The sequence below is a fragment of the Corvus brachyrhynchos genome, unplaced genomic scaffold, assembly GCF_000691975.1.
Source record: "Corvus brachyrhynchos isolate BGI_N302 unplaced genomic scaffold, ASM69197v1 scaffold114, whole genome shotgun sequence".
Classification (NCBI taxonomy): Eukaryota; Metazoa; Chordata; class Aves; order Passeriformes; family Corvidae; genus Corvus; species Corvus brachyrhynchos.
Genome location: NW_008238337.1, coordinates 7,225,986 through 7,238,990, shown reverse-complemented (window position 1 = coordinate 7,238,990; position 13,005 = coordinate 7,225,986). Strand labels below are relative to the sequence as shown.

Genomic DNA, 13,005 nt, shown 5'->3' with positions numbered 1-13,005 from the left:
GCCACAACGAAAGCAAAGCCAGCATTCCTGCACTGAAACAACAACAGGGATAAATTAGAAACCAACAGCACAACTACCACTGAGTCCAGTGAAGGATCCAAGTACCCAATCAGTGAAGTGAGTCGTTGGCCAGGAGGAAAATACTCATGTCTGATTTGTCTGTGGAGACATGCTCAAGTTACTTGGAACAGCAGTGGAATGGAAGGAACATGACGGCAGCACCAGGAAACTCCTTATCAATAGACACCAGCCCAAAAGGCTTTGGTGATTAACTTCAGAAAACAGTTAATTCTGCTGAATATTTAAAATATGGGTTTGTGGGCAACACGACCTGAAATTCTGCTATTCAAGCTAAAAATGTATCCCAACTCCTGTGATTGAGTTTGCAGCAATACCTTTGCCTGTCAGATGAGGAGTAGGACTGCACCGTGTGTTTCCATTTGTAAATCATTGGGTATTTCTGGGGATCAATCTCTGCTCCTTCTATAGCTGCTAAGACATCACCATCCAGCTTCGAGGGCTGCTCCCTAGAATGGAAACAGAACTAGATGAAAAGAGAACGACGTATTTGTTCAGGCCATAAAACAATTCCAAAACACTTTAGTTTTTATATAAGCAAAGAGATTCCCTGTGCAAGTAAGAGTTTAGAAAAACAATTCTTACCCAAGCAGGAATAACTTTAAATTGTCATTTGTGGGTGAAGTCTTCAAAAGAAACTTCTGGGAAGAAAGTTCTTGACGTTGTTGTGCCTCCTTAATCTGAATTCCAGATTCCCTGGACACTCTCTCCTTATCTAATGATATTTTGTGGTCTGTCCTTAACTTGGTCTCTCCAGGTTTTCCTGTAACTCTCGGCTCAGAAGAACTTGCCAGTGACGCTGCATAGCAGGTCTTGTCCAGAATTCCCTCATTCTCAGTTTTTTCAATGATTTTATGAGATACTCCTGCAACCTCTTGCTCTTGGAACGACAGGCTTTCAAATTCTGACATCAAATTGGAAACAGGTGACATGAGGCATTCTGACCCATCATGCAGCTGCTTTCTGTCACTGATGATCCTTTCACTGGACACAGGACTGCAAAACCCATTTTTGCTGGAAGCAGCTCCCTTCTCATAGTGCCGGGGGTGAGCTGAGGTCTCTATGATGTTTCCTGCACACTCCATGGACAGGATATCACACTCAGCATCTCCAATGGCATCAATGCTGGGCTCCCTGGACACAAGAGAGGGGCTGATATTTCGTGCTGCATTTTGTCTGTTTTTAATTTCTTCTAAGCTCATGTCATCATCATCCTCATCTAAAAATGCTCCAACAGAAATGGAATTGCAGGACTTTTTACTTTTACCTGTAAATAATTTTAACAAGAGCAACACATAAAAAGACTTTAAACAGAATGTCAAGTACATAAACCAGGAACAAATACACAATCTTTATGCCTAATTCTATTTCCTGAAGATGTCTCTGAATTTATGTAAAGCATGAACTAACCTGACTAAAGCTACAAATCCAAAATGCACACATGGCCAGCAGTGGTCTAAGGTATAAAGGCTTTCCTTGGTTTTGCTTCTTGTGTCTTTCACAGTTGTAAAGAATTATTCTTTTATTTTTAAAAGTTATTTATTCCATATCTGTGGATTACAAAATTCTATACTTTAAGATGAATTCCCAAATGCTCTGAGTGAAAACATACTGCAGATAGAGGTTTTCTTATAGGGATTTCGTTTGGGGGCTACACTCAAATAAAGTACTTCACATGAAAGATAAAGACTGCACTTCTACATTCACAGTGGCTCCTTTTTTGGCACTGTAATCAGACTGGACAAGAGATGAGTAACAGCAACCACAACAGGTGAACACTGCTTCCCCTGGGCACCAAGCTTTTCCTCTCCCTCTTCTCCCCAGGTAAAACCCATTGTTTGCAGCATTTGCCCTTCTCTTACCAGAGGGATGTGGACTTTTATATCTATTGCAGGTTTCATTTTCCCCTGTTTCTGGCTGAGCCTTTTCGCTCATTTCATGATGACTCAGGTACTCTTCTAGTTTTCGCAGCCCCTCCTGGGAAGACAGATCAACAAAACAGCCCAGAAATTCCCAGTATTCAACCCACGGGAACCCCAGTTCATGAGCTAACTCCCTGCAATAAATAAAATAAAACGAATCATTTGTGAAGACATAAATATTAGTTTGACAATAACTTTTCTGATCACATTTTAACAGCCAAACGTGCAACCAGGCAACACAATCCCACAACAATCAACAGTCTGCAAAAGCACAGACACATCCTTAGCAAAGTATCACCTCATTTGTTCTAGAGCATTTTTCACATTTAATCTACTATTTTAACAGCAGCATAAACATTGCTATCTTTAAGCTGATTGTATCTAGACATTAGATAGACAAGAATCGCCACTGATAGTGCATTCAACAGCTTTTTCCTATTTGGGAATGGGAGAGGTAGGAGGAAGTGAGGGATTATTTTAAAGAATGAAATGCAGTCAGCTTTTAACGAAGTATTTTTTTCCGTATGTTGCTGACAGAAGGTATTTTAACTGCAAGGACACACCACACACACAGAGCTTTTATAAGCAACACATTTGTATTAGGGTTATTTCATTCTGCTCCCTTTTAACAATCTCTCACTTTCACAGAACAAACAGGCTATGCATTATTTTAGATCTGCCAAATGAGGCAAGCAAATGTCTGTGAAAAGCATTCCATACATACCATCAATAATAGCTAAAATATCTTTATTGCCAAGGCTAAGAAAGCCAGGTCTCACATTTTAGCTATCTTGTTTACACAAAAATACAGTAAAAATCCAACTGCAAAACACTTCATTAAATATTTCTGCAGTAGCTTTTGCCCCAAGATATTGTGCAGTAATAACTGTACTCTCAGCACAGTCTTTTGCTTTTACATGCTCTATTATTAATTTTTTATATTGACATCTTTTAGATACCTTCCAACTCTTTCAACACCTCTCTCCAGATCAGATTTCCTGACATTGTGAAAGAAGCCAGCTCTCTCTCGAGGTGGAGTCTTCCACAGCCTGCGAAATTCTTCAGCCTTTAAAAAACAGAAATAAATTAAAAAACCACCCCCCACAATATGAACTAACTCTGTGCTGGCTACATGTCTACCTACAGGTCTAGAAGATGTTCAGCTGTTTGCTGTCCACAGGTGTTGCTCAACTCCAGCTATGAAGGATCTCACACTGGATCTAAAGTTACTCCTTTCACTACTGGTGGTTACTTTTATCTCTGAAGTGCTCATGAAAGAGAAGGACCCTAATGTACAACCATCTGAAAATCAACTGCATAGACACCACATCTGCCTGGTTTTAATTTGTGTGCAGCAGGAAACAGAAGTATCTTGTGATTTTGCCATGTCATTTTATTTAATTACAAATGCGTCCTGGTCATTGTTTTCTAGGATGCAAAGGGGATATTTTTATATGCACAGACTTGCTACAGTTATTAGAATAAATTCTTGCTGTCTATTTTGAATTTGGAATGCCTCAAGGGAAATTCTTTGCAAAATCCCACCCTTCTTGACTTTATATGACAAAGATCACAGTGACTAAGAACTACATTCAGACATTAAAATACCTGTCAGCAATCAAAATTATGAACTGTTTACACTGTAGATAGTATTTTTCAGAGTATAAATGATATTTAAATTTCTGTCAGTTGAACAGAAAACTGATCAAGAACACTAAGAAGAAAAAGCACTAGCATTTTGGTAAAATTGAGTCTTAAAGAATGCAACCATCAGATGACACGAAGTCCTCCACTGCATTTATTCACTGTTTCTAAAGCTGTCGTACCTGCACCATGTTCATACTAAACAAATGAGTCAAACAAACACCAGTAAGTCTGGAATATATTTAACAGGTATCTAAGCATTCCTACTGAAAACTGAAGATTTTGCTTTTCCACTACCATCAATACATTTCCAAAACCATCCCAACACCTACTATTTGGTTGTCAATTTTTCCATCTAGAAAAATATATTAATGTTAATTCAACAAGCAGAGGTTAAACTGCTTCTAACATCCAGTGGCAACATCTAGAAATGAGATAAATTTATAGTTAAGATTTTTTTAAACTGATTCATAGCTGCCTTGAAAGGCTTTGCTTCAGGTTAGAAAGTTACAGTAATCATCTGTAAGAAATAAAGGCTTGCCAGAGGTGTTCTTTGAATAGATTCCAAGAGGAAAAAGAAAACAATATTCGACTGAACTTCTACTCTTATTTACACCGCATTTCTGTTTTCGGCAATAAAAAAATATTTACAAGTTTCTGTGCTTCTCCGTGGAGAAAGATTCATCTCCTCAGCAAAGAGAAAGCCACAATCTGTGCCAGGAGCAAGCTACACCACACAAGGAACCCTGTGGGGATCTTCTTCATCCATAAAAAGGAGAAGCATAGGCATTAGAGTCACATGAAGTTCTCTCCTTACCTTTGAGGGGCTCATGGGGCCTGCAAAAGCTCTTATGGACAACACTGGGTCTTTGGGGCTGCCAGGGTATTTAGACCAAGTTCTCTGGGGGCCATCGTCCGTCTGATCGGGCGACCACGGCACGCCAATGACCGGAGCTGAGGAATTGTCTTCTGCTCTCAGGAGAGGTACATAATAGCGACCTAAAAGAAATCATACAAAGCTTTCTCATTAAGTTTATGTTACATCAGCCTGCTGCTTCTTCCTGGACCATCAGTGCACCTGTACACTGAACCATCTGACTTTACTTCACGAGTAAAACTCCTTGTAATTCAAACTAACTGCTTTAGTGATTACAGATCACATTTTAGTGCAGGTTCCCTTCTCTTTCAAACACAAAACCACCTGCAATGATTCATAGAGCCCTTCCCTCAAGGTCTTTAACAAATTTCACAGCCTCCTTTTGCAAATGCTTCAACACACACATGACAAAACAGAGAAAGTTCTATGTCAAGGAAACTACAAAATTACAGGACTTCCCAGCATGTCAGATACACCTCTTGCCCTGCAAAGGGTTTTTGTTTCTTTTAGATTAAACACTCTGCTCCAGGCTTGCTGAATCAGGGCCTTGCCTACGTTACACAGCCATGAGGGCAACCTTGTGATGCATATATTAACAGTTCTGACTGTAATTTAAAAGACAAAAAGTTTTCTGTCCCTGATCAGTTTTAGAGTTTCCCTTTGGTTTTTACAGCACTGTACAGCAGCATCACTTAGGAACTGAAATGCTACAGAAAGCAAACAGAATAGAAGACAGTGAAGAGCCAAAATACACGCCTGACATAGTACAAAATTCTGCATACAGACCTTTCAAGTACTCTCTTAGCTTTTCTTTCAGTTCTGCAGATTTATTCTTGCTTCTTTCACAAACTACCTGTAAATACAATTTTAATTGTTAGTACAGCCTAAGAACTTCAGTTCCAAATCAACTCCAATGTGTCTTCTTCCTGAACAATCACATTACTGGCCCCTACTCATCTCACCCAGTACTTTCAATTCATAGTAGTGCAACTAAAATACATCCAACTCCATACAGTGAAAACTTTTCCACAGACACAATCAGCATAAAATATTTTTAAAATTATACAGAATTTACTCTTTAATCATGACACTAGCACCTTACTACAAACCTTCTATCTATATTAGTCAGTAATGCTTGAATATGAAAAATACTGATCAGGATAACATTTTTGGGTTTGCTGTGGACATGGAGAGACTTACTTCTGCTGGAGTTTGATCATATTTGTTTCTTGGATTTTTTACAATGGCTGGGTGTGAGGTAAGCACATTAACAACATCCAAATTCCCAAACTTGCAGGCAAAATGCAATGGAGTATCAAACCACTGCAGTGGGAAAAAGGGAAAAATTCACATGCACTTAGAAAGATGATAAAGTCAGTACCACACATTTAATTTTGAGACTGAGGAAAGTAAATACGTGTCATGACTAATTATCCGAGCTCTTAACAAATGTTCTCCCACCATAGTGCAGAATAATGACTACCAAAACCCACAGAACTAATGGACAGCTCACCTTCTGTTCTCTGTCAGTCTCCCTTACACATCATTAACCCCTTCCAGTTGTTTCCATAATAATAAAATAATAATAAAAAAATAATAATAACAATAATAACCAGGTAGCCCCCCCCAATCTTACCATTTTATCTGGAGTGTTCAGGTAAAGGTCAACAATATATTGGATGCGTTTCTTCAACATGACATCATTATCATCTGGGTACATCAACCGCATAAATTCTGGATTTTCCAGAGTGTCCAGCAATAACTGGCAGATAGCAGGCTGATTCTCCTTGGCAGCAACATGCATGACATTGTACCTACACCCTTCCTGGAAAAGAAAGACCAACATTAGAATGAATCCCAATCTAAACAGCTCTCTTACACCTATCGATGTAACTGATCTAACTGCGAAAATACAAGGGTTCCCACACTGAGTGTTATACTAATATTTTTGTAAAGCCTTCTCTTTACACCCACATTATTCTTATAATTAATGAAATTATTCTTGTACTCAGCTATAGTCTTCATTCCAGGAAAGAATGTGGCAAAAAAGGTATAATAAAATATCAAGCAATAAAGGGAGGTAGGAAGTTCAGTTTATAAGAGGAGCAGGAAAATGGGTGTAGATAGATATAAAACATTCAAACGCTTTGCTGTATGACAAAAAATTTCAACAGCTCCACAAAGCTGGTCTGATACAAGTTGAAGTAAGATTGTCAGTGTTTGCTAAATGGCACCTTATACATGGTTTTAGAATTTAATAGGGGTGCTTAGGTAAGCAATGCTCTAGGAACACCTAATTACAGCTTAGGCCCTACCCTGGTCTTTACAATTAGTCTGTTTTTAAAAAGATTCCAATTATTTGGAGGAGACCAAAGAATAAAAAGACAAGACTATTCTTGCACTACTGAATAAAACTATTCTTCCCTGAAGAACTGCACATTCAGTTCCTTTAGCTCCGCTGGAGCTAAGGAGCTCTCAGGGTGACTTACAGAGAAGTGCCCCAGCTGCTGTCAATAAACACTGAGAAACCCTGAGCTGGGTGGAACAAGGTGTCTTGAAGGAGGAGCAGGAAACATCACTCCTTCCACTTCTGCTTTCAGGCCCCAAAACTAAACCAGAACCTGGATTTCCTGTTTCCTTGCTGTTTTTTTACCTGTACGATCGTAGGGTTGTCTCCTGACCCGATCAGGTAACGAGGGTTACTCCAAATAAGTTCTGAAAATGTTGCTGTGTCTCCTTTCTCGACAGCTTTCCGAAGCTTAGCTGTGAGATCCTGAGTCCGTGGACTTTTGTAGCTGTTGGCTCTCTCCTTATTCACAGTCTCACTCTCAGGGGAGCACAAGCCATCTATCAAAACACAAACCACTCCTTTCTAGATACATTCTTTCCAGTGATCACCATTTTCACATGCTAGCCATGGAAATTATGCTTTTCATCTAAACCATGTATTAATTTTGCATCTTTAATATACAGGAGTAAGGAAACTAAACTCAATAACAAGACATTTAAATACACCAGTAATTAGTAATAGGGAGGGAGAGGAAAATGATTAATCATCTTGTAAAACCATTTCAGACTTTAATAGGGACTGGTAAACTTTGTAATTACCAGTCTGCTCCCATCCAAACTTAAAAGCAAAATTCAGCAAGAAACAACAATTTTCTGATTATTAAAATTGCTTCTGCAGTTCTGTGACTCCTGAATCCCTTTAATCTAGCAGCTGGGACACTGTGAAATATGATCAGTGCTTAACATTTTATTTTTGAACTTAAAAATTTACTTAACAATTGAGTACAGTTTTAATATACTGTGCAATTTTATCAGCTTCTTACTAAACCTGAATATCCTGAAGTCCATGAGTAAAATCAAATCCTAACAAATATGACCATGGACTACTAAGCAGGGTATCCATGCAGACCATTACCTACATTACAGCCTTAAAAAAGTAACAATGCTATTTTACATTTAAAACATTTTCCACATTTTAAACATTTTTACACTTAAAGTAAAAGTTCTTTTAAACTTCAGTTCATTCAATGCTCCACCCTTGGAATTTTTTCTGTTATTAGTATATTGATAAGGCAGCTGTTGCTTGTTCTCTCACCAAAAAAAAAAAAAAAAAAAAAAAACGCTGTCTATTGCAACTACTGTACATAGATGAAGTTCCCCACTTACCTCTGTTAAATGATCCCATTTTCACTGGAGACAAACATAAAGAGGACTTGCCTGGAGATGGGAAATAATCACAGATTCCCTTAGCAAATTTCTCAGCATCCTCTCTTTTTGTAAAAGCTTTAAAACGGGAACCCTTAATCATCTTAACAGCCTGGAGAGCTTCCTTCCTATCTTCATACACATGTATTCTCTCTGCAACAAAGAACAAACAAAACTACGTTATTTCAACAATCTCAGATTTCAACTCCTAGAAGAAGAGTACAGAATTCCTAGACTATCATTCCAGCTTTGGTCTCAGACTGTTTCTCTTCCACACATGGCATAAGGATCAAAAGTCCTTTTAAATCCTGTCTCTGGAAACTGAGTAGGAGCCTCCCACACACTGCAGGTAATGTCAGGTGAGACATGTACAGGGCTCAGCCATTTCTATCAATCAATACTTGAGCACCCCCTTTAATGGACAGGCCAGCTTCAACAAGCATTTCACTTCCAGATGGGAAAGCAAACTCACAGCTTATTCACCCTGCATTACTTTTGATGTTCTCTTGTTCAGAAAGACCGAATTTGTAAGTGATCCACTATCACAACTTTAAGATCTTTACAGAGAACCTTAGATAATAAACAAATTTTTCTCCTTCTCCTTTTAATGATATTGCTCAGATAAGGGTATCTTAATGTACTTTTTCTTAGTAAGAATTCTTACTACTGTCTCACAGTAAATGATCCTCTGTGCATTACTCTACTGCCAGAAACAGAAAAAGTGAAAACTTTTAGAACAGATCATTAAAGCTTCAACTGATGACAGTATAAATATTCTTTTGATTGTTTATTTAGAGGATTACTTTTTATTCTTGAGAGGGATTAAAGGCACAGAAGGGGTCCAAGAGTAGCAACAGGAAATCATTTTCTTCATCTGAGCTACATCAGGTAGAGGATCTTCATGTGCAGGAACTATAATGGCAGAACACCTGGGATGTCTTATAACTGTGTTGCTTTGCCTCAGAAAATCAAATAAATACTATTTACAGGAACAAAGAAATACTTCAAGCAATGCTTACATACTAATGCAGTGGTGTTTATAACACCTGCTACATAAACGAGGTCTGCTCAGACACAACTGTAAAATAAATGCCTGTCATTGGAAATAAGGGCAGTGAGTATTTACCATTCCTTGCCAATATGTCATCATAAACTGGGCAAACACCATAGAATAGTGGAGGATCTCTGGACGGTGTCTGAGCAGCGATTTGTGAATCAGCACCACAGGCTGGAGCTGCACAGTTCACGTGTGTCACAGCATCTTCCTCTGGAGGGTTCAGACCCACACAGTACCCAAAGTCTGCCTCCTCAGAAGCGCTTCCATGGCTGTTGTGATTCACTGGGACATTTCCAGCAGTCTCCTCTGGCACAGCAGACCCTTCTTCCTCCAGGGCTCCTTGCTGCTCCAACAGTGCCTGAGCCAATTTTTTTTCAAAAATAAACCTCGTAGTTGCAGTAATGGGCCCACATTTCAGTCCTGCTCTCATAATCTCTTCTCTAAGTTCATCATGGCTCAGCTTCTTCAATCGGGATAATATAGTATCCATTGTTATTTCACCTACAGGAAAGGCAGAAAAGGAGATGTAACAAACACAACTTTTCTCCTGCTATTTAAATGGTATATTAAAGCCAAGGAAAAAAGTGCCTCTTAACAATTTCTTGGAATTCTGAAGAGATTCTTGCAGTGCAGAGAAGACAAAATATTTTTCAATTCAATGTGTTAGGCATGTTTTTAAGCTACCAGACCTACACCAAGTTTATTTCCTCCTCTCTCAACTACTTAAAAGAATATTTACAGCTTACATTTTATTCTTGTTCATCCTTTTTCAATTTCTTCTGCAGTGAAAATTCAATCCAGAGCATTTAATCATTAAAGTTTATGACAGGCTGAGAAATATTTGATTCCTGACAAGAAAGGCACAGTCTGTGTGTGCACTGCAATACATGGACATGAGCACTAGTCAGCCCCAAGGAAAGGGGCTGCACCTCCAGCTAAAGGCACAGAACTATTTCTAGTATTTCCTTAGGACTTTCCTTAGACAGAAGCCTAAGGCACAGTGCAGAAACCAGGGCAGGCTTTCTCTGGCTGTGATGAAAGGCTGGAAATATGTACACAACATGTTGTTTCCCAGGCCTGTTTCGAAAGCAAACAGCCAGAAAACAAAAACAACTCATCTTCAGATCTCCCTCTCCAACAAGAAACTGGAGCTGGGAGAATTTCTCCATTTCCAAAGGAATATCCTTCTCTCTGCTAGGATCCAATTCCCTCAGCTCACATCCCTCCATGTAATCCACACTGGTCAGCGAGAAGATACTAAAACCAAACTGATGCCAACACAAATTCCTTGCTGTGAAAAATACAACTGAAAAATACAGGATTTGGGCAGCTCAAGAATGTACAAAGCTTTCACATTACTTCATCAGGTACTGCAACCATGTACCTCCACAGAGGCTGTGACTCTCCTGGCACACACTGCTCAGGAAGGGAAGCTCCAGACAGAAATGATTCAACTGGGCTGTTCCCTCAGCTTGCCTTCACTCATGCCTTACACTGCCCCTTCCTCCACTGCTGAGCCATTTCATGGGTTCTACTGCTTTGGACAGGGGTGTATGGCAGTTCTAGTACTTTCTTTTCAATTTTGGGTTTCATCCTCACATAATGAAATTTAAGACTACTTTTCATATAGTCAAAAAACCCAAATGCACACAGTTAAGTTTTTGTCATTTCCAACCACAGTCAATATAGAGCCAAGTAAAAGTTTCACTGCAATCTGATTCAGAACAAACGCATTCCTAGTATCAGGAAATCCTATGAAAATGTACTTAATGCCAAACTTAAACAGTCTTTCAATTATTACAAGTCAACAGTCATGTGAGTTTGAGGGTTGTTTCCTTGGAGGGACATTTCCTTTGAGAGCTGTCTCTTTTTTATGAATGTCTTATTTTGAATGTCTGTGCTTAGAGAGCAAAACTCAGCCCCTCAACATTTCACAAGTATTAAATGGAACCTCGGTGAAACAATGGGATATGAGAGTATTTCCAAGTCCAAAAACCCACCAAACAGCAGCAGAGCCACAGCTGATGCTGCTGAGCCACTTCCCCAAAGTACTGTAGTTCCCTTGAGATTCCTGAGCCTCTAAGCAACCTCACTGTTTCGATTATCTGACTTGCCCACAAGATTGCAAAGACAGATGTGAAAGATCCTCTCACTTGTTTTCAATCCTTAATCACCTGGTTTTTTAAATAAATTTGATACCAATGTGTTTTAATCAAGGGATGCAGCCCTAAGGGCAATTAAAATATCCAAACTTGCTATTCTAAGGATTTTCCTTTTGAGACTGAGTAACTGTAAAATCACAAGAAAGATGAAAACTCAGGGGTGAGAAAGTTCATTGCAAAAACACCTCAATGAAAACACTTTGAAGAGTCAACATAATGCCTTAAAGAATTAACTGAGAACTGCTCCTATTTTTAGGGCTCAGAACTAGCACAATGATTCGGCAGAAGAGCAGACTTGTACATATATATAATTCATGTATGGAGAGCAGACAGGAACACACAAAAATCCTTCCTCCCTTGTGGTTAAGAAAAAAATGCCATGAAGGAGTGATTTCTCTGGTTTCCTATGTTTTGACAGAACATGGTACCTAAAACTTAGTGGTCAAAATTTTGTCTATTTAAAAAAAAAATTTATTTATTTTGTGTGCCTATTACAACTCTGGCATGACTAAATCAAAATGAGATGGCAAAGCAGATCAACAGTGAAGCATCAGGTTTAAGATCTGCTGTTAGGATGAAGAGTTTTCTACAGTGAGTTTGGCGTGGAAATAGGGAAAACACTGTTGGAATGAAAAAACAGAACTCTCACTAAATATTTGCGTTCTGACAATAAGATTTCAGCTAGCTTAGATAAGCATTACTGGTTTTTAACTTCATCACCTATTTTAATCGGTCCAAAACAAAAGGTGTGACTTGCAAACCTGAGAAACAGCAACTGCCTGGTTTGAGACAATACTTCAACCGTTTGTTACATGCAGGTGCAAAAGGAGATTATTTGAGCCGTAAAATGTATTATATAACTACAAATGATCCAGAGCACAGCCAGCACTGACGTTGCCACCTCTTCCAGTTCGGCATGTAAGGCTTTGCAAGTTACCTCTGCAAACGTGAGTAACTGCTTTAACAACAACCACATGTTTGAAGGTTCTTCCATATCAATCAAAACCTGGAAGAATGGGCAAAAATTCTATTTTCCCTTGTCTTGCTGGATCAGTAAGAAACAGGAGAATCTGCTCTGAAAAAATATTAAGACTAGACCCATGACAGAATGAATGACTGACTTCTAAGGATGGCAGTATTAACTCTACTATTCTCATTAAATCCTTCAATAAATGAGTAATGTAAGAAAATGGGCCTGGGTTTGTTGTTGTTGGGCTTTTTTTCTTTTTTGGAGGCAGGAATGGAGAGTCACATCCTGTCTTTGGCTGTACTTGGCTGATAGGATTTGCATATGTTACAGCAACCGTGGCTTCGCGATCGGGTGATTTGTCTGTACCGCCTGTGGCTAAATGAGCCACCACTTACGAACTACGTGGCTGAAAGGGAAGGTCTGCAAAGCAAACTTGAAATAAGCCACGGGAAAAGAAGAAAGAGAAGGGAAAAGGTGGCAACTTCTCAGGAAAGAGAAACGCACACCTATGTCTAGACCCGGAGCGGGCGGGCAGGGCGCGGGAGGGGACGCGGGAAGCAGGGACAGGGCCGCAGGAGCGG

The 13,005-nt window shown here is 39.2% G+C and overlaps 1 protein-coding gene across 2 annotated transcripts in view; it reads right to left on the bottom strand.

Moving 5' to 3' along the window:
* The window catches only part of ANKLE2 (ankyrin repeat and LEM domain containing 2), a 12,473-nt gene extending 2,646 nt beyond the window's left edge, over positions 1 to 9,827 (bottom strand). The window contains exons 1-11 of one of the 2 annotated variants that reach the window (XM_008634095.2): positions 9,362 to 9,827; positions 8,197 to 8,388; positions 7,175 to 7,368; positions 6,158 to 6,346; positions 5,722 to 5,844; positions 5,308 to 5,374; positions 4,462 to 4,643; positions 2,960 to 3,066; positions 1,941 to 2,134; positions 664 to 1,345; positions 396 to 527 (exon numbers count right to left, since the gene is read on the bottom strand). In XM_008634095.2, coding sequence (XP_008632317.1) covers positions 396 to 527; positions 664 to 1,345; positions 1,941 to 2,134; positions 2,960 to 3,066; positions 4,462 to 4,643; positions 5,308 to 5,374; positions 5,722 to 5,844; positions 6,158 to 6,346; positions 7,175 to 7,368; positions 8,197 to 8,388; positions 9,362 to 9,782 — 2,483 coding nt within the window. In that variant the 5' untranslated portion in view covers positions 9,783 to 9,827. The remainder of the gene's footprint in view (positions 1 to 395; positions 528 to 663; positions 1,346 to 1,940; positions 2,135 to 2,959; positions 3,067 to 4,461; positions 4,644 to 5,307; positions 5,375 to 5,721; positions 5,845 to 6,157; positions 6,347 to 7,174; positions 7,369 to 8,196; positions 8,389 to 9,361) is intronic. The other variant, XM_017734944.1, reaches the window with a different exon arrangement.
* Between the last annotated feature and the right edge of the window lie 3,178 nt (positions 9,828 to 13,005).